Genomic DNA, 25,779 nt, shown 5'->3' with positions numbered 1-25,779 from the left:
ATTTTGGCATGAAAATGTAGGCATAAAAGGAAGAAAGTGTTTTGTAGGTTGATCCTCGATTTCTGAATATGTGGAATGATTTGTGTGCAAACATTGTCTTGCCTAAAGGAAAGCAGTTGTAATTGCCTAATTTACATCAGTCTGAAAGGTGCTGCAAAGAAGCTTCAGGCTCATTTGCCTAAATTAGGCAGCAGTCTTCATCAGCTGCGAACAGAACGTTGACGTGGTGGTACACTTGTCTCCCTTCACTTGGTCTGTGCCACTTTATGTACAGCCATGGAGTAGAAGGACCTGCAGAGCTTTGGAGAACAGTCTCTGTCGTTGGCCACTGTCAGTGGTCATGATAATTACAAAAATTTAAGATAACAAGATAATGTGGAAAAGTCAAACTTTAAACAAAAAGTGTTAACACGTATAAATAGGACTGTGGGAGGAAAATATAAAGTAGTTCCAGGATATGTCCTAACCAGATTTAGAAATGGCTGCTCACCTGAGTGGGAGAGAAGTGCTGATCGTTTCAGAGCAGAGCAAGGGGAGGTGAAGACCGGTTTGGTGTTAAGGGGTTTATAAAGCTATGCTGCAATTTGGGGTAGCAAAAGTAAATTTGGGCAGAAATGGTTTTCCTTCCACATATTCATGAATCTGTATGAGAAGAAATGCTAGTAAGTGTCAATAATCTGGGAGGTTCTAGTTTTTCCTTCCTTTTTGGGCGTAGTATCTTTTTGTGTACATTGCAAGATTTTTCATCAGCAAAGATGTTGGTGAAACTTAACCATAAACCAAGTTCTCTGAGTATCAAGTGTCATCTGTAACATCCAGTCTTAATGTCACTTAGTGTTTATGTGACATATGTATTAGCAACCTGGAAGGAATTTTGTATCTAGTAGTGTTTGATGTGTATTATGTTAACATTAGTCCTGAATTTTTGAAAGCTCTCTATTTGGTGACTTTTGGAACACATAGGGAGAGCTCTGTATCATGGCTTGGGTAGTTTCCATGGCCCTTACACAAGCTGTGTCTCTCACTATCATTTGGTGCCTCTTCCATGATGGTGTGGTAGTTTCAGGAGTTGAAGGAAAAAATTGCATGTTCAAGGCTACATTAGACAGAAATAGGTTATCTTTATGTTCATACTACTTTACACCTGGAGTCACTTTTTTTTTTTTTTTTACAACGTTCATTGAAAACACCACATTATTTGAAACATCATATTCTTTTTGACAGTAATTCATGTATCAATGCCTTTATAAGAAATTAAAGCTTGTTTTTAAATATTTCAAGATTCAATAGTCTGAAACCTTTATAAAGAATTTTGTCCACTATATATAATATGGATTTTGGTCTGAGTATGTAGATATGTTTAAAGTTTAATAGATTTAAAGTTGGTTAGACTGTGTATTTTTTGAAAAAAAATTTTTTACAATGGAGAAAATCAGAGATTAGGCAGGAAAAGCAAGTATCATGGCCAAAATTTGATAGCATACTTTTATACTTTTCATCTCTTGCCTTTTTATCCTTTGAGAAGATCCTAAAAATTCTAGTTATGCTGCTTTATTGTTTTATTATTATTATTATTATTATTATTATTATTATTATTATTTTCGGGAGCTTAACAACTACAGAAGTGTCGAACAGAAACTATGGTCCAAATTTTGCTCACTTATTCCTAATAGTGGTCTGTTGTGTGTGATGAAAAAAAGATTTCAAATGTAGACACATGAAAGATTTTTAACTACTTGAAGTGAATTACTAAAAAAAGAAGAGAAAGTTCCCTGAAATTTTGTTTTGAATTCTCTTAACTCAGTCCTTTTCATTGACATTTTTGCTTTCCACTGGTAGTAACTGCTCCTAGGCATTCAGATTTTTATATTCATGTATGTACTCAGGATACATTACTCTTTTTTTGAGAAAGATGTTGGTTGACTTAGCTAGTTTGTAGGATTTGCAAAGCGAAATACACTGTTTGGTTACTCACACTCTAGTGTTACAATATTAAGGCTCTGAGCAGATTCCCACCTTCACCACAGTGTTTTTCTTAAGCATAGTTTGTCTCTACATACATATCCTATGTGAAAGAAAATTTAGAGCCCTCCATTTTAAAAAAGCTTTCTTGCTTTGCATAAAACTTGAAAATATTTAATTTCAAAGTTATATTGATATTAAAACATAGATTCAGTCTTGTCTTAAAAGTGTATTACAATTTATTTCTTGCCATTTTTGTGTAAAATTTACAGAAAGAGTGTTACACCGTGCGCTCCAAAGGTAATGTCTCATTACTCTAAGGCTCTCTTTTTCTTTCTTTGCCTTTATCTCTTTAATCCTATTGTTATGTGCATTGAACCATTTTAAGAAAAACTTTCTGCTTGATTTATGGCAGCAATACATGTAAAACAAGTGTGTTTTATTGTTCGTGGTTAATCCTGGGAAGTACATTTCCCACCATGTTTCCACACCTCTTCTGGGGGAGGGCGGGGAAGAGGGTGTATTGTATATAATGGTTTAGATTTCATTTCAGTGCAGAACTGTTAATTTCTGTATAAGGCCAAAAGCTTCTTTGATAATGGTATAATAATGTAGATTGTTTTTTGGAGTAACAGTGACACTTTTCAATGTCTAGGATTTACAAAGTTTAAATGAATCCTTATGCATATATTTTTAAAGTACGTTCAGGGGGTGGAGGAAACTGGAAAATCAGTGTCTAAGTGACAGGAGAAAATGGAAATGTGAAAATACTGAAGGCTTTTATAATTTGAAATGTTCTTTGTGGTTCTTTCTCCTTTAGGTATGTTTTCATAAGCATGTATAAACTTAAATATTTATGGTAGTCTCTGGCCGTGAGGTCTGAATTTATTGAGTGTCACCACTGCATGGGTCTTTACCACTGTATAGTTTTGAAAGATCAGTACAGTTAAGAGTTGGTGGGATGAGATCTCTTTGTCTGGTTGAGTAGGATTGAATAGCTTGGACCAAGTATATCATTCCTGCCTGCCCGTTTGGCAGTGTCCTCTGTTTATCCCCGTCTGGTGTCAGCCTAGTGCCAGTATGCCTGCTTTACACTGTTATTTCTACTCCTGGAATGTAGACTGAGAACCCCGAGGGGCTTCTTTGTTAAGGTACTTTCAGTATTCTTAATATGTAGCCTAACCCGATTTAAGTATACATTTGTATTTCTGCCTCCTGAATTGAGGATGCAAGTGATGGACTTAATTATCCACACCAGTTTAGGCACAGCAGGCTAGCTGAAATTTGCCCCTGCAATAATTGTTCTTATCTTCATTTGTTTTCTTCACTATTGCAGTAAAAGACCAAGTTTTTTTGTCTTCAGTTGTCACTTGAATTCAAAACAAAACTGGAATCTGTCATAAACGTAGTACCATCCTCCTGTACCATCCTCCAATTGAGTCTCAAGGGGTATGTTGCTATCTCACTGCAGTTAGCTAGAGTGTTCTCATCTCTCACCATTTGCTCCAGTTTTGCCATCAGGTGGTTTTTACAGGACTCCTATTAGCCAGTGTGGCAAACTGAATTGGGTTCTGTGTGTTTTAGAAAAATCTGTAAGCTTTTCCCCAAAAGATGTGAGAGTTGTGAGAGAAAGGATCAAGGAAGGAGGAGGAATATACCTAATCAATAAACCACTCCTTGTTTTCACTGCTACGTATTTGAAATCAATCCCTTAACATTGTAGGACATTTTTATCTTTACAAATTTTACCTCTTACATCTTTCATACAATGGAATCATTGTCTAGCATATGTACTCATATCTTCCTATCATAAGCCTGCTTTGGTAAAGTTTTATATATATGGGAAGCACATTTCCGTCTTAAAGTTATTATCCAAAGTAGTTTCCGGATGCTAGTTTAATTATTTAAGCATTAGTTCCTCACCTGCTTGCCAGATTTTCTGTCTTTTTTTCTTTCTTCTGTTTTTACTCATTTTTACTATTATATTGGCTTGAATTACAACTTCTCAGTCTTCTAAGGAGAATTTGAGACTTTGTGGTTTTAAAACTCAGGATTGCTTTAAATTCTGGAACTTCTTAAATTGACGAATTTTATTAAAATTAAATTCTGTAGTGCTTTTACAGAACTGAATATTCTTAATGTAAGTATAAATGCTACCATTCCTTGTAGAATAATGATTTTTAACATTGTTGTGAAGGTTAAAATTGTGTTTTGTTGAATCACGTATCTTAGAATTGCCTTAAAATGAATATAAAAATTGATATGGGAGCTCCTAGCACAGTTGACTGCTTTAAGCATGATCTGATAGCCAGTGTTCTTTCTCAAATTCTTCTATTTCTCATTCTTACAAACTAAGATTTTTGTGGTACAGCCTTCTGAGTCTAGTTATCTGCTTTTGAATTTTCACTGCAATTCACATATTGTGAAGATTTGTGACAATGCTAAGGGAAACAACCAGTTTGGGTTCGAAATGTCTTAACCAAATATACCCCATAGGCTTCCCAAGAGTGACTGTCGGCCAGATCGTGACTGTAGAAGAAGCAGGTTGGGCATTTTCTGGGCCATAGAAATGTAAAGTGTCTATAATGCTATCCGTCATTACTTACCATGTCAGAAGTGTTGACAAAGGGAAGGTTTGCTCCCTATTGCATTTTTAGGGTTGCTGTGAGCGGCAGAGCTTCACCTTAGGTGGGAGGGGCAGGAAGTTCTGAAAACAGGACTCCTAAGGCCTACCTCCATCTGCCTGCCTAAAAGATGCAGACTGACTCAGTATGAGAAATAACAAATAGAAGAACTCATTTAAGTGTAGGGGCCAAGTATTGATCATACTTTTCTTTCCTTAGGGCAAATGATAGTACTTTTTATTCTCTTTAATTATCTTGATAAATTTTGAGTTTGTTTTTGCTTTTGTTGTTTTGGATTCGAGAATAACTTTAATTTTAAGGTATTTTTATGCTATTTCAAAGTTGTTTCATACATATGTATAAGGATAGTCTTCATATTGGAGAAGTAAATACAACTTTGTAATTTGTTATAATCTTGAGTGATTTTTTTTAACCAGTAAAATGGCTACTATTGCTGTTTGTAAGGTTTTTAAGTTTAGATGTATACCACATTTAACTTTTTCCCTATCTTTTTATCTTTACCTCTTTGTTCTCTACATGCTGTGCTTTAAACCCTTCTGCTCTGTTCACCTGAACACCTGGTTTTTGCCATCTTTGTGTTGATGTTTCTTACACAGTACCACAAAACCTGCTCCACACCTGGATGGGTAAGAGTGACATTTTATTACCTTGGGGAATTGTTTGGGTGGCCAGTCCAATACAGGTTGGATCATGGGTGAACCTCAAGGGGGTGCTCTTGATCTCTGGGTTAATCTCTCAAAGCCAGGCCCCTCCTTAAGGATCACAGGTTAGTCAGTCTTGAGACCTCATAGCTGTCATGTCACTGAATGGGGTCTTTATCTGGGCCTATGGATAGACCTCCCAGTCGTGCTCTCTTGAGTGACTCTGTAACAATAGTTTCTGAGTATTAAGGGCAATCTGACTGTTCTCAGACTCTACCATAAAAAAGAAATACTGTTTTAGGCAGAAAACTGAGGCTCAATTTGAGTAATTGTTGTTGTATGTTCCTTTTATGAAGCAGATGTCAAGTTCTAATTCCCTTCTAGTTGTTTCATTCATCAGACACTTTGCTTTTCTATTGAGGTCTGTAGACATGTCATTTATAACAGTTGTGATTACTGCTTATGGCTTAATTGGGATCAAACCAGTTCCTTCTCGAATTTGTATTGTGACAGGGTTCATGTCGTCTTTGGATTAGTTATTTCTGGTTTTGAAGTAATCGAACAGATTGAAAATCTGAAAACGGATGCTGCAAGTAGACCTTACGCAGATGTGCGAGTTATTGATTGTGGGGTGCTTGCCACAAAATCAACAAAAGATGGTAAGGGTTTTTGGGGAGTGGAGGGAGCTAGGATATAGGTAAAACATGTTGAAGACTATAACTTAAACATACTTACTGGATTTTAGTAGTGGAGGAAACTATACAAGTTGTATGGCAGTAGCCCCGATGCTTCTTATCATACTTTCTATCCAAGTCATGTACAAATCTTATCAAATCTCCCTTCTTTATACTTCCCCCTGCTATCAGCCTTGTCCAGACCTGAACGATTGCAGTAGCCTCAGACCTGTCCTGTTTACCTCTGTCCTTCTCTATAATCTTTTCTCAGCGTAAATTCCTGACTGGTCTCCTTGCTTGTACTCTTGATCCTCTGTAATCTGTCCTTAACAGCAACCAGAGTGATCTTCTCCAAGGGCTCCCTTAGTCAGCCAAAGCTAAAGTCTTTACTTGGTCCGTAAGGCAGTCTGCTCTGCGGTTTCTCTCACCTCTTCCCCTTCATTCATTGTCCTCCCAGCCACGTTGACCTTTACTCAGACACGCCAAGCACGCAGGGACCTTTGTGCTGGCTGTCCCCACTATCTGCAGCACTCTCCATCCAAGTATCTGCATGACCCCTTACCTCACTTCCTTCAGGTCTCTGTTCAAATGTAATTTTCAGTTACCCCCTGACTCTCCCTATTCCCTTTACCCTGCTTTTTTTGTGTTTCTGTCCTAGCACTTAACCATTTGTCATATTATGCAGTTACTTATTTTCTTACCTGATCCAACTAGAATATAGGCCTCATGAGGCAAGGGCTTTGTTACCTTACAGTCTCAGCAGCACATTGTATTATCAACATGAAGAAAAGTTTATTTAAATTCTGTCTTTAGTTTTCTGTTGATAAAGCATGTTTTATGATACTAGGTAGTCACATGTTTTACTCTGAATGGTAGGCACTGAAATCCAGTATTAATATTCTTGTTAATATTTCTTAAAAGTTTTTGAGAAAAAAAGGAAGAAACCAACTCATTCAGAAGACTCGGATTCCTCTTCCAATTCCTCTTCCTCTTCAGAATCTTCTTCAGAAAGTGAAATTGAACATGAGAGAAGCAGAAGAAGGAAACATAAGAGGCGGCCAAAAGTTAAACATTCTAAAAAGAGACGAAAGGAAGCAAGCAGTTCAGAAGAGCCAAGGAATAAACATATAATGAGCCCAAAAGGGTAAGTGTGAAACACCAGGGGAATCTTAAGCTAAAAACACACACACACACACACACCCTGATAGGGAAAGCATGTGCAGTTGTGTAAACTTAGCTTTATAACCTATTGTTGAAAAAGGATAATATTTTTTGGACTTTAATTTGAAATTTGACTATTCTAGGGGTAGCACAGACATTTCATAGCAAAGATTTACGTGTTTGCAGGTGAAAAAAAAAATCCTTGAAACTTAAAAAAGTTTTAGAATCATTTGACAATTTTCATAGCAGAATTTAGTACTGTGGTATTTAGTACTGTGGTCATGCTTTATATGTTCTTTAATATTATCTGAAATGCAAACATTTTACATTTTAATTGGTGGCATGCTTTGTTCTCTCTAAGTCACTCAGAGAGGAGTGATACCAATGAAAAAAGGTCAGTTGATTCAAATGCTAAAAGAGAAAAGCCTGTGGTCCGCCCAGAGGAGATTCCTCCAGTTCCTGAGAACCGATTTTTACTGAGAAGAGATATGCCTCTTGTCACCGTGGAACCTGAACCGTAAGTAGGGTGATTAACCCTGGTGTTTTCATTTCTGTGAATGATAATTCCATCAGCACCTTGCGGTTCCACACTCATTTATTGAGCATGACCTATAGTCAAAGCGCTTTGAACGATACTGTGGGAGATGCCAGGTTAATGAATGACACATACCCTACCTTTCAGAATTCACATTCTACTAGTAGGGAAGGGGGTTGGGCACATAGGCCAGGGGAGAAGTTCTTAACTGGAGCTCTGGAAAGATTTCATTACTAATTTTTTTTTCTTGGCTTTTCATTAGAGGTGAGATTTGGTTGCCACAACAGAGGGTCAGTTGAACTGTTTGGATTCAATGGAATGATAAAATGTGTTCCAATTTGAATAGTATAAAATTAATTGCATGGTGATTGGGGTACAATTTAGCATCATAAATATGTGACTCTTGCTAATAACTTGCTCAGTGATAAGTTCTCTGCATTGGGAAAGATAATGTGTGGCTTTAGATTTGGCCTCAAAAAATACTATGTAGTATATTTTGTGTTACCTCAAGTTTAGAACTATTAAATGTTGTTTGAACAAAAATTCCATAATGTGGCAAATCATTGATAAGTTCCTTATGAAGAGTTCTGTTGAAGGCTGAGAAATGATGCACATGCCTTGTTTACAGTCAGGTTTCTACATAAGGTGGGCCTTATTTAGTTCATTAAACATTTTTAAAGCCTAGTATTGTCTCATTTTAAAAAAGCTGTTATAAAATGGCATGTATTTTGAATTAAAAGTTTAACATGTTGATGTTTTCATTGCAAATTCTGGCTTGTTAAATTTTAGTGGGACTCTTTTTTATTAAAATATAAGACACCAAGTTCATTGATCAAATCTATTTGGCTTTCAAAAGGCAGGAAACTTGAAAGGTCAGTTTCTCTGTCATATGACAGGTGTTGTCCGTGGGCCAAATTTGGTCTATTGCCTATTTTTATATAGCCTGTGAGGTTTAAAAAAATGGTTTTTGCATGATAAAATGTTGTAGAAAAAATAAAAAGAGTAGTATTTTGTGACGTGTGGAAATTAAATGAAACTCGAATTTCAGTGTGCGTAAAGTTTTACTGGAACACAGCTGCATCCACTCGTTCACTGTAAGAAGATACAGAAGGGCTGTCCTGTGCTATAGCAGCCTACTTGCGTCGTCGTGGCGGTTTGTATGGGCTGCTCTGTTGCTTCACACAGCTGCTTGGTGCAAGCGGCATCGCAGCGATGCCCTTGCAGCTCTCCAGGATTTCAGGCACTGCACATACCACCCCTGTAGGCGAGAAGGTATTTTTAAAGATAAAATATGTACAAGCTCATTACAGATCAGCATTACCGGATGAACAGCATTATCTATTTTGATAGGAAATACTGTGAATCCTAATTAAGTGAAATGTTTTTATTTTTTATTTTTATTTGACAGAGACAACAGCAAGAGAGGGAACACAAGCAGGGGGAGTGGGAGAGGGAGAAGCAGGCTTATTCACCCCTCCAAAAGAACTCTGTTCCTCTCGTTAGTAGATCTTTATTACAAAGAAATGATACTCAGTTGTCATGTTTCAAATTTTACTGATAAAACATTAGTGAAAATTTGTTTTCTTTCTTGTTATCTGAGTACCTGAATAATAGCCTTAATTTTCTTCTTGGCCTACAAATCCTAAAATACTTACTCTCGGATCCTTTTCAGAAAAAGTTTGCTGACCTCTCTTATCTGGTGGTGTTAAAGCAGTGATTTCATTTGTGACTGAAAAGTGCTGATAATTTTGTTTGGTCATCACTCTTCTTTGGTCACATAACATCTATGGAAGTTATTTTCTGCAGAATTACTTTAAATTATAATTGGCTGGTAGTTGTGTCATACAAAGATAGCACAATTGATCTATTTTATCAGGATCTTTGAGATTTTGATCAGTTGTTTGGGAGCTATAATTGTGCTTCAGGAACTCAACATATGCAAGGTTAAGAAGCAGGGGCTCTTAGCCATAGTGAACCTGCCACGTTACTGATTTATCAGCGGTTAAACTCATATCATTAGTAATTTGCTTAGCGGAATTTGGGTACCACACTTGGCTCTAGTTTATTTGTTCTCGACCTTAGTGGTACTTTAGAATAATTTGCAGGCTTTTGAAAATACCAGCTTCTGGGCCATACAGCAAATCAAATCAGAATGTTCTGGGGAGAAGGTGGAGGATGGTAGCATTGGACCAGTACCTAAAAGGTTCCCAGGTAAACGTTAATTTTTGCTGAACACGTGTAGGCAAGTTCAGTCCTTTTTCTTCATGAGGAAAATGGGGTTAACAGTTGTCTACCAAGAGTACCTACTTATCTCACTGTGAGAATTAAGTAATGTCATGAAATTACTGAAAAAAACTGTACGTATACTTTGTAGTTAAGATTTTTCTATAGAAGAATTGTATTTTTTTTGTATGTTTACCTGGACCCCGATTTCCTGGAGCTTAGAAAACCCTGTCTATTGGCTTTAAGAGTGAAGTTGCATTTCTTTCTGTGACTTAGGGCAAGATTTGTAACCTCTTAATCTTAAAATTCTCTATCTTTAAAATGAAGATGCTAATAGTACCTACCTCATAGTGTTGTTATGAGAGTTCAGTGAGCTAATGCCTTTAAAGTGTTTGTTAACAACCAGCAATGAACAATCTGAAAAGGAAATTAAGAAAGCAATTCTATTTAAAACAACATCTAAAAGAATAAAATACTTAGGAATAAATTTAAAGAGGTAAAAGCCTTGTACAATGAAAATTACAAAATATTTACACCTAAATAAACGGAAAGACCTTGCATGTTCATGGGTTGGAAGACTTAATATTGATAAGATGTCAGTACTATTCAAAGCAAGCTTTGGATTCAATGCAGTCCCTATCAAATTTCAGCAGCCTTTTTGCAGAAATGGAAAAGTAATATCAAATCATACGGAATTGTAGGGGGCCCCTAATAGCCAAAACAGTCTTGAAAAAGAAGAACAAAGTTGGAGCACTCAACACCTTCTGATTTCAAAACTTAACACATAGCTACAGTCATCAAAATAGTGTGGTACTGGCATAAAGATATATAGACCAGTGGGATAGAATTGAGAGTCCAGAAATAAACCTGCAGCAGTATGTATGGCCAATTGATTTTAGAAAAGGATGCAAAATCCATTCAGTGGAGAAAGAAGTCTGTCTCTTCAATAAATGTTTGTGCTGGGACAACTGGATTTCCACATGCAACAGAGTAACGTTGGACCCCTACCTCACATCATACACAAAAATGAAAATGGGTCCATGACCTAAATATAAGAACTAAAACTATAAAACTCTTAGAAAACATAGGAGTAAATTTTTATGACCTTGGGTTTGGCAGTGAATTCTTACATTTGACACCAAAAGCATGGACAACAATAACAAAAAAACAACTCAATTTAAAAATAGACACAGCATTTGAATAGACGTTTCATACAGAAGGCCAGCAAGCACATGAAAAGATGCTTAACATCATTAGTCATTAGGGAAATACAAATCAAACCCACAGTGAGATAATACTCACCTACCAGGATGGCTATAATTTAAAACAAAACCCCAAAAAACTAGTGTCAGCAAGGGTATGGAGAAATTGGAATCCTTATACATTGGTGGCAGGAGTCTGAAATGATTCAGACATTGGGGAAAATAGTTTGGTTGTTCCTCAAAAAGTTAAGCATAGATTTACCACGTAACCAGGCAATTCCATGGGTAGGTATATATTCAAAAGAATTGAAAATAGAAAATGAAACAATATTTGTATGTCAGTGCTCATTGCAGCGTATTCACAGTAGCGAAAAGGAAGAGACAGATCCCAAGTTACCAACACATGGTTGGATAAACAAAATGTGATGTGTACATACATCATGGAATGTTATTTGGCCATAAATTAGAGGTTACCAGAGGCTGAGGGAATTTGCAGGGATGGGGAGGTATTCCTTAATGGGTGGAGTTTGGGTTTGGGGTAATGAAAAAGTTTTAGAAAGATAGTAGTGATGGTTGCACAACATCAGTGTAATTAAGACACTGAACTGTACACTTAAAATTGGCTAAAATGGCCAGCTTTACATTACATACATTTGACTCAGTTATGTTAAAAATGCTTATTAACATAATGTCTGACACATAGTAAGTACTCAATAAGAGCTAGCCATCATGTTAGTAACAGGTAAAAAACTTGAGGTATGAAGACTTCTCATGCATGGAGGACTAGCTGCCACAAACTCTGTACTCTTAGAATTACCATAAGGCAGCAGATTCAGAGCATTGAAGGAGGGGCAGCTTATTGTAGAGTGGGGAAGACAAATGAGTTATTAAAAATATAAAATAAAATAACAAAATATAGTTTTAAAAACAATTTAAGCATCAGAGTCAGAAATACCTTAGGATTCCCTTAGAACATCACTGTTTTTGACAAGAGACAGGTAAAAAGGGATTTTGTTTAAAAGTAGTACTATGCTTAAAAAGATGCATAGTATCATACATACATTTCTACCCAATTGAGTTACCCTTTTTTTTTTTTTTTTAAGGTTTGGCATTTAAAGAGTTTGCCTAGAAAATCAGGTTATGTGGAGTGCCTCATTCTGCAAAAGTGTTGGATCTAAATGAAATGACTTTGTATTATAGGAGCATAAATTTTGCATTTAAATATTGAGAAAACTGCCCAGCATTTGCTTATTTTTAATTTTCAGTCTTCTTTTCCAGGAAGATTCCTGATGTTACACCTGTTGTAAGTGATCAAAAACCATCTGTATCAAAATCTGGACGGAAGATTAAAGGAAGGGGCACAATTGTATGTGTGTTAAGACTTTTCTTTTTTTCAAATTACTTATCTAAGTAAGCAGTATAGGCAAAATCCTAGCTTTAATTTTAGGTACAATCCAAGATCTGTTCAAGGAGCTAGTTGTATTCTCCATAGGTATATGAAGATACTGCTATTAGATCAAAATTTATTGCTGCATTTTAAGTATGAAATGACATGTGAAACAGTGAGTGAGTATGTTGAGAAATCTTAGTATGTTGAATAGTCTAGGCTAATTAATGTAATCATTAGGACTTTAAGAAAAAATCCCATTTCTTTTGGTGTCTTATATTGTCATGACATAACTTCATATCATCCTTTTGTACTTGAATTATTATTGCTTTTGAGTGGCATCTGAGATTGGGTTTTATACCTGACTCTGTCCTATAGCAGACTGTAATTGAGCAGTATTTTAAAAACAGTTATTCCTATCTTTGTTTTTGAAGCGCTATCACACTCCTCCAAGATCAAGGTCATGTTCTGAATCAGACGATGATGATAGCAGTGAAACTCCTCCTCACTGGAAAGAAGAAATGCAGAGATTAAGAGCATACAGACCACCTAGTGGAGAAAAATGGAGTAAAGGAGATAAGTAAGAGCTTTGAGTATGAGCACAATCCTGTGTCTACTATATTTTGAGTGTTAAGAGGCTAGAGACTTACTTCTGGACTTTTCATTAAAGACTTAACATTTAAAGTGCGACTGTGACCAAAGAGAATGCCTTTGGGAATACTTGGCAAAAAGAGAGCTATTAAGTAGGAGGGCTGATTGGCTTCAGGGTGCTTTTAAATCAGAATTCTGTCTTCCCTCACAAAACTATAAACCTACTGAATCTCTCAAAGATATCTTGTACAATTTTAGAAATAATCAGGACCTAAAAATCATATAGCAGATTCTTTCCTAGCCAGGTCTCTTAGTCACTGATGAATGAATTGGTAGGTAGGAAAATCTGTACCTGGCATGTGCATTAACTTCTGACCCCACGGACTGTTGCTTCTTCAGAAGTGTACCCTTCTCTTACCCTCTGTAACACCCCACAGCAGAATATCTCTTGTAGAAATGGGGCTGGCTTCAGAATAGCTAGTGAAAAATAACACCATGGGACCCCTCTATAATTGTTCATGGTAGTAGTCTCTTCTCCTCTGTGGGTGTCCAGGAGAATGGTTAGAAGTCGGAAGAGGGAACGCGTCTGCTATGTGAGAGTGATTTAGACACAGTGGTATAGAGAACTCTCTATTTTGAGCCCTCACATTACCCATTACCACTAAGATTGTAAAGCCTGCATCTATTTTCATGTGCTTATTCCTCAATTTCTGTAGGAGGTGATTTAACTATAACCTTAAGAGAAAGTCTTAATTACCTCTATGAAGCTGAAATAAAATAATAGTCATGCTAGCTTTTTAAGAGACTTCCTCTTTAAAGTTCAGGCAGCTGTCCTGTATCTGCAGGGAATCAACAGAATTGTTTGGGAACTTGATTTGACTCTCCCTCAAAAATTGTTCCCGGAGCCAGAGGGTCATGAACATCCTAGCCAAGGAACTCAGTATATCAGCAGTGCTCTTGGTTTGGTTTGGTTCAAAACCGTTTTTCTGTCAAATTTGAAATCTTTTGCTTAGTTAAAAAATCCTTTTATTAGTGAATCTGTTAGTAGTTGTCAGTGTGTATCTCTGAAATTATGAGGTCAAGATGAGGCCTGTCACCCCTTGATGTATCCTTCCTACTTGTGCTTAAAGTGTTGATGGAGTCAGTACTTTGTTCTTAACTAGGCTTTTGTCAATGCTTTTGTATTGACAACAAATGTGTTTTAAACTTAAAGCCTAGAAAACATGCTTGTAAATAACTGCATGCATACTGTATTCTTTTCAATAGATTAAGTGACCCCTGTTCAAGCCGATGGGATGAGAGAAGCTTGTCCCAGAGATCCAGATCGTGGTCCTATAATGGATATTATTCAGACCTTAGTACAGCAAGACACTCCGACGGTCACCATAAAAAACGCAGGAAAGAGAAAAAGGTTAAACATAAAAAGAAAGCTAAAAAGCAGAAACGTTGCAGAAGACACAAGCAGACCAAGAAGAGAAGGATTATTGTACCATCAGACATAGAATCCTCAAAATCTTCCACCCGAAGAATGAAATCCTCTTGTGACAGAGAAAGGAGATCTCGTTCTTCCTCGTTATCATCTCATCACTCATCAAAGAGGGACTGGTCTAAATCTGATAAGGGTGACCAGAGCTCTTCAACCCATTCCAGCAGAGACTCCTACAGATCTAAATCTCACTCGCAGTCTTATTCTAGAGGAAGCTCAAGATCAAGGACTCCATCAAAATCCTCATCACATTCTCGAAGTAGATCAAAGTCCAGATCTACTTCCAAGTCAGGGCACCAAAGGACAGCATCAAAATCACCAAGACGAACAACCTCTCAGTTAAGTGAAAATAAGCCAGTTAAAACGGAACCTTTAAGAGCAACAGTGCCACAAAATGAAAACGTCGTAGTACAACCAGTGGTAGCGGAAAATATTCCTGTAATACCACTGAGTGACAGTCCCCCTCCTTCAAGGTGGAAGCCGGGACAGAAGCCCTGGAAGCCCTCTTATGAGCGAATTCAGGAAATGAAAGCTAAAACAACCCATTTGCTGCCCCTCCAAAGCACTTACAGTTTAGCAAATATCAAAGACACTGGAAGTTCATCATCCTACCATAAAAGAGAAAAAAATTCAGAAAGTGATCGGAGTGCTTATTCAAAATACAGTGATAGAAGTTCAGAAAGTTCACCAAGGTCAAGGAGCAGATCTTCTAGGAGTAGATCTTATTCCAGATCATACACAAGGTCACGAAGTCTAGCTAGTTCACATTCAAGATCTAGGTCTGCCTCATCTAGATCTCATTCACGAAATAAATACAGTGATCGTTCACAGTGTAGTAGATCATCGTCATACTCTTCTGTTAGCAGTGATGATGGAAGACGAGCCAAGAGAAAATTTAGATCCAATGGGAAAAAAAGTAACACTTCAAATAAGAGGCACAGCAGCAGCTCTGAGAAGAGACTTCGCAATAAATATGTGAAAAGCAGAGACAAATCTTCGAGTCAGAGGAAGTATAGCGAAAGCAGGTCATCTTTAGATTATTCTTCGGACAGTGAACAGTCAAGTGTTCAGATTACACAGTCAGCCCAGGAAAAAGAGAGGCAAGTCCAGATGGAAATGAACAATAAGCAAGAGAAGAACAGAGATGAAGAGAAATCCAAGCCTGAACAGGAATGCCCTCGTTCAAAGAAAAGGGCCTTGAAGGAGAATCTTTCTGATCACCTTAGAAATGGCAGTAAGCCCAAAAGGAAGAATTATGCTGGGAGTAAATGGGACTCTGAGTCAAACTCTGAACGAGATGTAACCAAAAACAGTAAAAATATTTCCCGGCCATCTTCTGATAAGGAGGAAGGTGAAGCTACGTCAGATTCTGAGTCAGAGTTTGGTGAAATTCACAGCAAAGCCAAACCCCCAACAAAGTCTTCGGCAAGTACTTCGTTGCCTGATGGTAATGGTGCTTGGAAATCAAGTAAGCAGCGGTCTTCAACCTCTGATTCCGAGGGGTCCTATTCCAATTCAGAAAACACTACAAGAAAGGCACGGAAGCACAAACACGGGTCAAAGGAAAATCTTAGACGGGAACAGACCAAAAAAGCAAAGGAGAAACTGAAAGGGAAAAAAGACAAAAAGCACAAGGCTCCAAAACGAAAACAGGCATTTCACTGGCAGCCTCCACTAGAATTTGGTGAGGAGGAGGAGGAGGAGACTAATGAGAAACAAGTTACTCAAGAGGCAAAAGAGAAAAAACAAGTTTCTGAAAATAGTGAGACCATGAAAGAAAACATTTCGCACACCGAGAGGTCCTGCGAAGAGGGCCGCCTTTCAGGTAAATGTAATCTCATCATGACTTCATCAGATACTGGGCAGCCTACTAAAGAGGATAGTAAACTGGGTGCTTCTCCCACAGCTTTCAGTTCTGACGAACAGGGAGCCGCTTCTCCCTCCAGCATTCAGCATATTGCAGAAAGGGCCCCAAGCGGAGTGGAGGATGTGCTGCAGACAGATGACAACATGGAGATTTGCACTCCTGATAGGAGTTCCCCAGCCAAGGAGGCATCCCCTCTAGGAAATTCAAGGCTTGCCACCCCAGACGTAAACGTTGTTCTACAACAGGATATGCACGCAGAGCATCCTGAGACAGAGGAGGGAAAACAGGAAAGCAAAACGATGGCGGACGTGGGGAAGCGGGACAGCAGCCCTGCTAGCCTGGCCAGCGCCACAGAAAGCGCCGTGAAGAGAGAGGCGGCTGAGAAGAGCCAGATGGGCCTCCTGGATAACAAATGGAAGCCCCTGCAAGGGGTGGGGAACCTGGCGGTACCGACGGCCCCCACGGCCAGCGCCACGGAGGTGAAGGCACTGACTGCTGCTCCTGAGATGAAGCCACAAGGCTTGAGGATAGAAATTAAAAGCAAAAATAAAGTTCGGCCTGGGTCTCTCTTTGATGAAGTAAGAAAGACGGCACGCTTAAACCGGAGGCCAAGGAATCAGGAGAGTTCAAGTGATGAGCAGACGCCTAGTCGGGATGGGGATAGCCAGTCCCGGAGTCCAAGCAGATCTCGAAGCAAATCTGAAACCAAATCAAGACACAGAACACGGTCTGTCTCCTACAGTCACTCAAGAAGTCGATCGCGAAGTTCCACATCATCTTATCGGTGAGCAATGTAGTCTCTTCCCCCCGCCCCCCCCAAAGGAGAGTCTGTTACTGTTTATCTTGGAAGAACACCAGAATTAGAGACGAGATCACTATTTCCAAATATCTGGAAGGGAATAAGGGGAAGTCTCATGCTGTGTGACTAAGAGCCAATTGTGAGGACATAGGAAGTGGGGATTTTAGGCGAAGAAATGTGGGCTCAATGTCAAAAACTATTGCTTGTCAGTTAAAGCTCTCTGGCGGTAGAAATGAGTTGCCGTGATAGGTGGCAAGTCTCTCTCTCTAACGGTGTGACGCTGCTCTCCCACCTCTCAGTGATGCCTTAGAAGGAAATCCTGAATTTACAGAATTATGTAGGATTTAGAGATCATTAATCTAACTCTCCATTTTACACAAGTGGAAGGTGGGGGCCAGAGAGGCCAAGTTAACCTGCCCAAGACCTGCATCTAGTTGATCTTTATTCAAGGGTTAGCGGGAAGGGGCATGGTAAAAATTTATTTATTTTGGTTCAGGTTGCATCTAACTTTTGTCATCAGCATAGACTGGATTGTGCAGAGAATGAGAATTTTTACAAAATCAGTGATGGTGATATGAAGTTAATAAGTAATTTGTATTCCTTTTTTTCCTTGTAAATATTTCATGGTTTTACCTCACTATCTCTTAATTGCTCATATCCCTTAGTATATTGTGCTTGTTTTTCATCACTTGAGCCTAATAATATAGTAAAAATCTTTGGGGTTTTTTCCCCCCCTTTCTAGCTATTTATCTTCCCTTTCTCACCTGGATTTCTTTAAAGATAGGAAACAACATTTGCCATCTGTAATAACTGTTTCCCATTTACTCTTTAGTTGCTTGCAGTCTGTCTTCTGTGCCTTCCCTCCCCCACATCTTCCTAAAAGGGCTATTTTCAGGTACTTCCTTCGCATGAGTGCCAGGGCATGTTTTCAGTCCCTTTGGCCCTCCTGGAACCTGCTAGCTAGCTCTCTTCGTCCCTCTCAGACCATTCCATGCTTGTGTTGCGGGCTCTTTTTCCTCCTGCCCTGAATCCCAGCAGGCCCAGAGACCTGGTGAATCCTGGCCTTTTCTCTCTAGGTTCATATTCCTAGATGCAGGCACAATTGAGCTACTTTAGCCCCCCTGTCTGCTTAACATCTGCCTTCCATTCATGCTCTGACAGTTCTGAGCTGCTGGTGATGCTGGCCACTCTCATTTAGCTTCCTACCGCTGCCTTTGGGGTGGGTGGCATTTCATGTAATAAATGAAGACAGGGTTAGAAAGCCTAAGGAATTTGCTTTAAGTTATGCAGCTAATGGGTAGTAGACCAGACAGCTAACCTTGCCTCCCTGTTTTGGTTACTCACCTGGCCGTGCCTCCCCTACTAGGCTGTGAACTCACTGAAGTCTGGGACCATTTTCTACTCATCTTTCTGTTACCTCACAGAATCTGCTCTATAATTGTTTGTCGAGTAAATGACTAGAATCTTACTAGAACATAATGCGTTCATTCTCTTGTAGATAAACTGGAAGCAGATCATGTCTTCTAAAACATAAGTACATAGTAAATAAAATAAAACCTTTGAAGATGTTACATAAGTAGCCTAGACATAGGGATATCGTTCTGTCCTAAATGACAGAAAATTGGGGGAGAAGAGTGGGGAGCCAAGTGAATGCAGAGGGGCAGAATTGTACTACTTAAGTTCCTTGTTTTATTAAATACTAAGTAGATTAAAAAAAATAAATGATTAGGTATAAATAAATAATTTAAAATGTCATGTAGATTTTAAAAAATAGAGCTTTGACATACCTGATATATCCCTACTACTCAATGCCACCCTACTTTCTCTCTTCTCTCCTAGAATTAAACATTATTATAAACTTTTTTTGTAGTTTTGTTGTTGTTGTTGTTGTTGTTTAAAGATTTTATTTATTTATTTGACAGAGAGAGCTAGAGCAGGAACACAAGCAGGGGGAGTAGGAGAGGGAGAAGCAGGCTTCCCGCTGAGCAGGGAGCCCGATGTGGAGCTCGATCCCAGGACCCTGGGATCACGACCCGAGCTGAAGGCAGATGCTTAACGACTGAGCCACCCAGGCACCCCTTTGTTGTTGTTGTTCTTTAGTTTTGCCACAGATATTTCTATTTGTATACAGTGTTTTTGCATGTCTTCAAACAAAATCTTTACAGATATGCATACCTACATACATGTTCTATCTATGCATTTTTCACTCAACACTATGTTCTAAGAGATGTCTCTGTTGATGTATGTAGCTGTACTTCATTTTCCTACTTGAGAGTATTTTACTGAATTTCTCTGCGCGCCCCCCCCCCCCCATTCTATCATTAGTGGAGCTTTGGATTATTTCTTCTTCTGGTCTTACAAGTAGGACTCCAGTGAATACACCTTTACCAGCCTTTTCTGGCTTATTTCATTCTGTTCAATTTAAACCTTCATTAGCTGTCACTGTCAAACCCGCTATGAAGAGTTTGTGAACGACCTTTCCTTGTTGTGTTCTCCCCTTCCTGTCCTACTAGTAATCATTTGAACAGCATGGTGAGTTAACATAATTATATTTTTTCACTCTCAATTGTAGATCAAGAAGCTATTCTAGAAGTCGGAGCAGAGGATGGTACAGCAGAGGCCGCACAAGAAGCCGGAGCAGTTCCTACCGCAGTTACAAAAGTCATAGGTGAGTGTGGGAGCCCCACCCTGCCGCGTGGTCTTCATCCTGTCTGCTTTTCAAGGCCTGCACAGGCAGAGTGGGGGAGCTTTTGAGAAGAATCCTGTCTTTGCTGAATACCAGACAGGCCTGTCGTCTAGTTGTTTCTTTCTAGGAACTGTCAGATTCTCACTGGCTATCCTCAGGATGTGATCTTATCAGAGTGAGGAAAGAGAAGCAGTAGAAATCTTTTAAAAAGGCCCTGCCCACTATCTCCCCACCCCCGACCTCCAGTATATCTTCCTTGACCTCAGTTCATATCTGCAGTCACCTCTTGGCTTGGGTTAGGGATTGGGATAGGAGGACTGATTGGTTAGTAGGGGGCCACGGGATGGAGCATGTGGGGGGGTGACCCCAGGTTTGTATTTCTCCCAGCTTCATCAAACCCTCTTTTGCCTCTGAGGTATTTTCCACTGCTGCAGCTTCATCTTTACCTGCAAGTATCTGACCTGTGCAGACTTCCCTTCCCCACCCAGTTAGAACCTCCCCAGTGACTTTGCTATGTGCACCTCATAGAAGAACAAAAGTTAATCAGAATGAAATCCAACATGCTTTTAAAAAATCCAACATATTTTTGATAAAGAAATGAAATAAATACACCTACTGGATTTCATTGTGTTTTTTCCTTGATGGGCAAATAAAAGTCTAGATTTTTGATATAACCTGTCCTGAGCCACAAAATGATGGTCCCTCATGTGATTCCTATTAGGACATCCAGCAGGAGCAGATCCAGGAGCAGCTCGTACGACCCCCATAGTCGGTCCAGGTACGGACAGGGTGTGGGAACCACCTGTGGGGGCAGAATTGAAAGGCCTTGTTTTAAAAACCCTTCATTCCCTTTTAAAAAGTGTTGTAGTCTATTGAAAAATTTAAACACATGTATTTGTTTCATGAAATCATCTCCTATCTACGTGAGGTTTTTTTGACAGCTTTTATCTGTTGGCCCATTGTACTCTGGTGTCAGAGTGACAATTGATGTCCAGTTGTAATGGCAGGTATTTATTGAATATAATTGCCGAAGATCCACCAGATTCGGTCAGACTAAGTCAGTGTTAACTTTGTGATATTTTTCAATGCAGAAAAGAAATGAACATTTTTCTGTTTCATGCGGTAAGTCTCACTGGGGCACTTGTTAAACGTCTCCAGTACTTGCTGTGCACATGTGTCCTCACACAGTCATAGAGTGCCCCTGTCCTCAGAGAACACTGAAGAGACCGTAAGAAGAAACGGAAGCCTGTGAGTGTTGGAGTGGGGACTAAGTGTGTGTGGTTACCGTTGGAGCAGGTCCTGCACTTACGATAGCTACTACAGCACGAGTCGGAGTCGCAGCAGAAGCCAGAGGAGTGACAGTTACCGCCGAGGCAGAAGGTACAGCAGGCGATCCAGGTGCGTCTCCCTCCTTCAGGTTACTGCAAGGTACTGTGGGCACTTGGTGTGGGAGGTGACACACGGCTCGTAGAAGAGAAAGCGTAATCTTCCGAGGTCAGAAATACTTATTCCTCTTGAGTTTCAGCAACCCCCAGGCATCTCCTAGAGGTGGCTTTTGTATTAAGGGTTGCTGGGTCAGGTTTGTTGGTTATTGTTCGTGTTTGAATCTAAAATGGATTCCGTAATATTTACATACCCTTGGACAAAGAGTTTCTTTGGAAGGAGTAAAGAGAGAAGGCCACCCAGACCAAGCCCCACTCCTTTAAATAGGGCTACTTGCTAAAAATAGCAAAACCAATTTATTAGTTTTTTAAATTAAAAAAAAAGTATACTAAAATGTCATCATTTGCTTCAACAGCAGGGTTGAGGTTTATATCATCAGTTTTAGTAAAAATATATTTTTATGTATTACAGATATTTATAGATATTACATTTTATATAACCTATTTGGGCTGCTACTGCCAAAGTCTTAATGGCGACTTTTTGTAATGTCCCTTTCCTGGTCGCTTTTGGTCTTACCCTCCCCCATCCATTGCAGCTACAGTCAGTGATCCTTGTCTAATATCAGTGTGATCTAGACACCTCCCTTGTTTGAAACTCTTGAAGGGCTTCCTACCGCCCAGAGGGGCAGGTCCAGCCTCTTTAGCATCCCATGTAAGGCCTCTCCGCCTACCAACTCCAGCTGGGGCTTTTCTGTCTTCCCTCCTTTAATGTGCTAGAACCTGTCCTTCTGCCTGGAGATACACACACCTCTTGAAATGGCCAGTTCCCACCTACCTACCCTATAGGTCTCAGCTGCAACCCGCTGCCTCAGGGGGCCGTCCTGACTGATAACCCTGAGTTATACCACCCCCGCCTCCCTGCGGTGTGCCCTGTTTGCCTTGTCCACTATTCTGTGTGGTCCTTGAGCCCCAGGAAGCTATACTTGGTCTACCGTGTATGTCCCTAGCATCTAGCAAAGTGACTGGCTCCCTGAATATTTTTCAAAATAACTGGTGACCATTGCCAGGTCCTCTTGACGCAGTGTCCCAGTGGTCCTGTCCATGTCTTCCCCACCTTCACCCCTCATGGGATCCCCATTTTGGTTTCCATATTTTTAATGAAACTCTTCATGTACCTTTTTTTATCCCTTGCTTCCTCGGTCTAATTAAATATTGATGTTCATTTTGGGTAACATGGAAAATTATTCTCATTTGCATGAGTGGATTTCAAGTAATTTCCCAAGATGCGATGTTTCTTTATCTTAATCTTGATATTACTGCCATGTGTCATTTAAAATATCTTTGAAAAGTCTACACTGTTGCCACCATCAGGACCCCACTCGTCCACCCACTGTGCTATGCCACATCAGTATTGCTTTCAAGCCACTCGTATCAAAAAAGAAGCTTCAAGAGGAATTCAGAGGGTTGAAGTTAAAAGGTGTCTGTATATTTCTTCTGTTACACAGGAGTTGTAGATCTTACGGCTCTGACAGTGAAAGTGACCGAAGTTACTCTCATCACCGGAGCCCCAGTGAAAGCAGCACATATAGTTGAAAATGTCCCCTTTTTTGATACAAATTATATCTTATTTGTAAATATCTGGTAACTTAAAAGTTTAAGAAACTTAATGGCAGTCTGTTGTTCTATTTCAACATTAGAAATAAGTTTCGAAAATAGGCACTTCTTAATTGTTATTGTCCATTTACATGTGCACAGAATTTAAAATACAGATATGTCTCCTAAAAATATTTTTATGCCACATTTTACAGTAGCCAACTTTGGGAATGAATTTCATTTTCTTGAATCAAGAAATCATGAAATTTAAGTATAATTTGCAATATTATTTTAGACAGATTATTTCTTTCCATCTCATGTATTCCTTAGAATACAGATTATTTTTGCCCGTTTTTCAGGTTTTAGCGTATATGCTGCCAAGCCCAGAACTGTGAAGAACTGCTAAAGGTGGCCAAATATTTATATACCAATTACACCGTCTTATGCATATGTGCTCTTAGAAACAAACCACCCAGAATCGATACTGATGGTAGCCAGGAGTCTTAAGGCAGTGGCTCTGGAGTTCTTAACTCATTCCTTCCTTCTTGGTGGTCTCAGAGGGTCAGGGAAGTGGTCATCATACAGCCCACCGTCTGTATTACTCCAGGCTGGCGGGTGAGGTTGGGAAGAATAAATCAGCCTTAACTATAAATACCTGCACTGTCTCTAAGGCCCTAATGTTTTATGTGCTTTTTAATAAATACTATCAGAAGTTTAGATTGTAAAAAACAATTCTGTTCCGGTTCATCTTTGGGTGCTCGGTACCTTTTGGTGCCTCTTCAAGTATACTTTACATTAGAATCTCAGAGGAGAGAGAGAAGTGATTTTTTTTTTTTTAATTTGCTGGCACCAGGCATGGTTCCTTCTGGGCTATATTCACTTTAAGTATCTGGAGGGTTTCTCTCAAGCTCAGGTGTGGCTTGGGGCCCCCTGGAACAGGCAGGATTGGCACAGAGGGTCGCGTGGCCCCTCGGGCTTGCTGCACAGAACTGGCACACGTGCCTCTGGGAGAGCGGATTGAAGAGTAGAATTCAGGGTACCGCCAGACCTCACTGCCACATCCCGGGGACATTTTGGAGGGCTTTCCAGTCTTTCAGGTTAAGGGAGCTCTACCACAACAGCGGCTGAGCTGTTCTAAGCACCAGCACGTTTGTCTTCTTTCCGCTGTGACCCACTCTGACTCCGTGAAGCTCACACGACATGATAAGTCCAGGGGAAGAGGGGTGTACAGGACTGCACAAATCACACTTTTTCAGTTTCGGGTGGTTCCTCCAAAAATGGTTTGACCTGTAAAAACTGGTGTTTTTTGGTTTTGGGGTTTTTTTAATCTTTGAGTTTTTTCCCCCAAGTGTACTTAATCACCTTAGTGCCAGTTTAAGCCAGTTGTGCAGAAGAAATTCATATTGGATGTTTGATGTGGAACTCTGCTCCACCCTCCCCAGGCCTTGCTTGGGGTACTTGGTAAGGGGGAAAGAGCCCTCAGTTGGAGGGATCTGACAACCTTGATGGGTGGAGGGGTGACCTTGGATATATTAAAACCATCACCCATAAAAGGTTCATAAACAGGGTTAAATGGTCAGCTGTTTGCCAGGTTGATAGACGAGAGTGCATTAGGAAAAGACCCAAGTCAAACAGACGTACTTCCTAGTGAGTACAGAACAATGCATGATTCATGTGAAGGGTTTTCAAGTTGCCTGTAACACTCCGTGAAAAAAACCCTACATTCAGAACTCAAACAGAAACTGCCAAATCTAATTAGGTTAAGAAAAGTTACCCTTGGACAATGTATTCGTTTTCTACTGCTATGTAACAAATTACCCCACACTTAGCAGCTTAAAACATCACCCATTTCTTAGCTCACAGTTCTGTAGCTTGTGAGTCTGGCACAGTATGGCTGGATTCTCTGTTCAGGGTCTCAACAAGGCTGAAATCAAGGGTCAGCAGGGCAGCATTCTTTTATGGAGGCTCTGGGGAAGCATCTACTTCCAAGTTCATTTGGTTCCTTGCTGGTTGTCAGCCGGAGGCTTCTCCCTCAGCTCCTGAAGGCTGCTCGCATTCCTTCTTGCCCGTTCCCCTCCATCTTCAAACCCTCAGTGGCCTTCCCATCCCTCTGCCTTCCTCCTTCATTTTTGAGGTTCGTGTGATTAGATCAAGCCAACTGATCAAGTCTCCCTGTTTTTAGGTTGGCTCTGCCGTAGAACATAGCATAATCACAGGAGTGACTGCACAGGCACAGGCTCGGATCGGGGCACAAAGCGAGGGGTGCGGGTGGGGCGGGCCGTCCTAGAACCCTGCCTACCCCAGACAATAACTGCCCACTTCCGGGGCGGCCGGGGGGACTTTCATCCCAAAAAAGGTGGGCCCTGGAAGCCTCGATTGTTTCCTCCGTGGAAAAGAACAGCCCTCAGCCGCAGCATTCAATTGTGTTTACTGAATGAACTACAGAAATAGCTTTTCTGCCTAGAGGGGATTGTTCTGTATTTTAAGTTATTTTTTAATACAATTTAATTATGTTGTGTATTGTGCTTCTTAATAGAAAATGTATTGGACTGTTTTTGTAACGTCTTGTTTACTGCAAATGAAACATGATATAGCTGGTATTGTTCAAACCTGTAGAAAATACTTTTGTACATATTGGCAATGTCTAATTTGTATACACTTCATTTAAATGTTCCTAAAACTTGAAAGGGGGACCTTGTAGAAATTAAAATATATACTTAGTCTAAATCTGTGCCTGTTTCATCTTTCTTTACCCATCCAGACTTCAGATCTTTCTGAAATGGAAAAAGGAGCCATTGCGTCCCTTTGCTGACCCAGCCAGTAAAGAGACTTCATTTTGGCAGCTCATTTTCATCCTGTCGCTGAGTGTTAGTGGTGGGGCATGAGGTGGAGCTGGAGGGAACCTCAGGCAGAGATCAAGATGTTCACCTCCCCAGGGAAGCACT

The 25,779-nt window shown here is 39.8% G+C and overlaps 1 protein-coding gene across 7 annotated transcripts in view; it reads left to right on the top strand.

Moving 5' to 3' along the window:
• NKTR (natural killer cell triggering receptor) overlaps positions 1-25,561 on the top strand; it is a 53,740-nt gene extending 28,179 nt beyond the window's left edge. For 3 of the 7 annotated variants that reach the window (XM_078073037.1, XM_036080252.2, XM_036080254.2), the window contains 11 exons: positions 5,204-5,233; positions 5,762-5,907; positions 6,844-7,066; positions 7,445-7,600; positions 12,322-12,409; positions 12,865-13,010; positions 14,288-17,158; positions 19,746-19,841; positions 20,581-20,637; positions 21,156-21,257; positions 22,747-25,561. In XM_078073037.1, coding sequence (XP_077929163.1) covers positions 5,204-5,233; positions 5,762-5,907; positions 6,844-7,066; positions 7,445-7,600; positions 12,322-12,409; positions 12,865-13,010; positions 14,288-17,158; positions 19,746-19,841; positions 20,581-20,637; positions 21,156-21,257; positions 22,747-22,834 — 4,003 coding nt within the window. In that variant the 3' untranslated portion in view covers positions 22,835-25,561. Of the gene's footprint in view, positions 1-2,234; positions 2,263-5,203; positions 5,234-5,761; positions 5,908-6,843; positions 7,067-7,444; positions 7,601-12,321; positions 12,410-12,864; positions 13,011-14,287; positions 17,159-19,745; positions 19,842-20,580; positions 20,638-20,950; positions 21,258-22,746 lie in introns of those variants that run through there. The other 4 variants (XR_013448157.1, XM_078073048.1, XM_036080256.2 and 1 more) reach the window with 3 other exon arrangements.
• Positions 25,562-25,779: the final 218 nt, after the last annotated feature.

The sequence above is a fragment of the Halichoerus grypus genome, chromosome 1, assembly GCF_964656455.1.
Source record: "Halichoerus grypus chromosome 1, mHalGry1.hap1.1, whole genome shotgun sequence".
Taxonomy (NCBI): domain Eukaryota; kingdom Metazoa; phylum Chordata; class Mammalia; order Carnivora; family Phocidae; genus Halichoerus; species Halichoerus grypus.
Note: the sequence above shows the minus strand (reverse complement) of the source record. Positions and strands in the feature narration are given on the sequence as shown.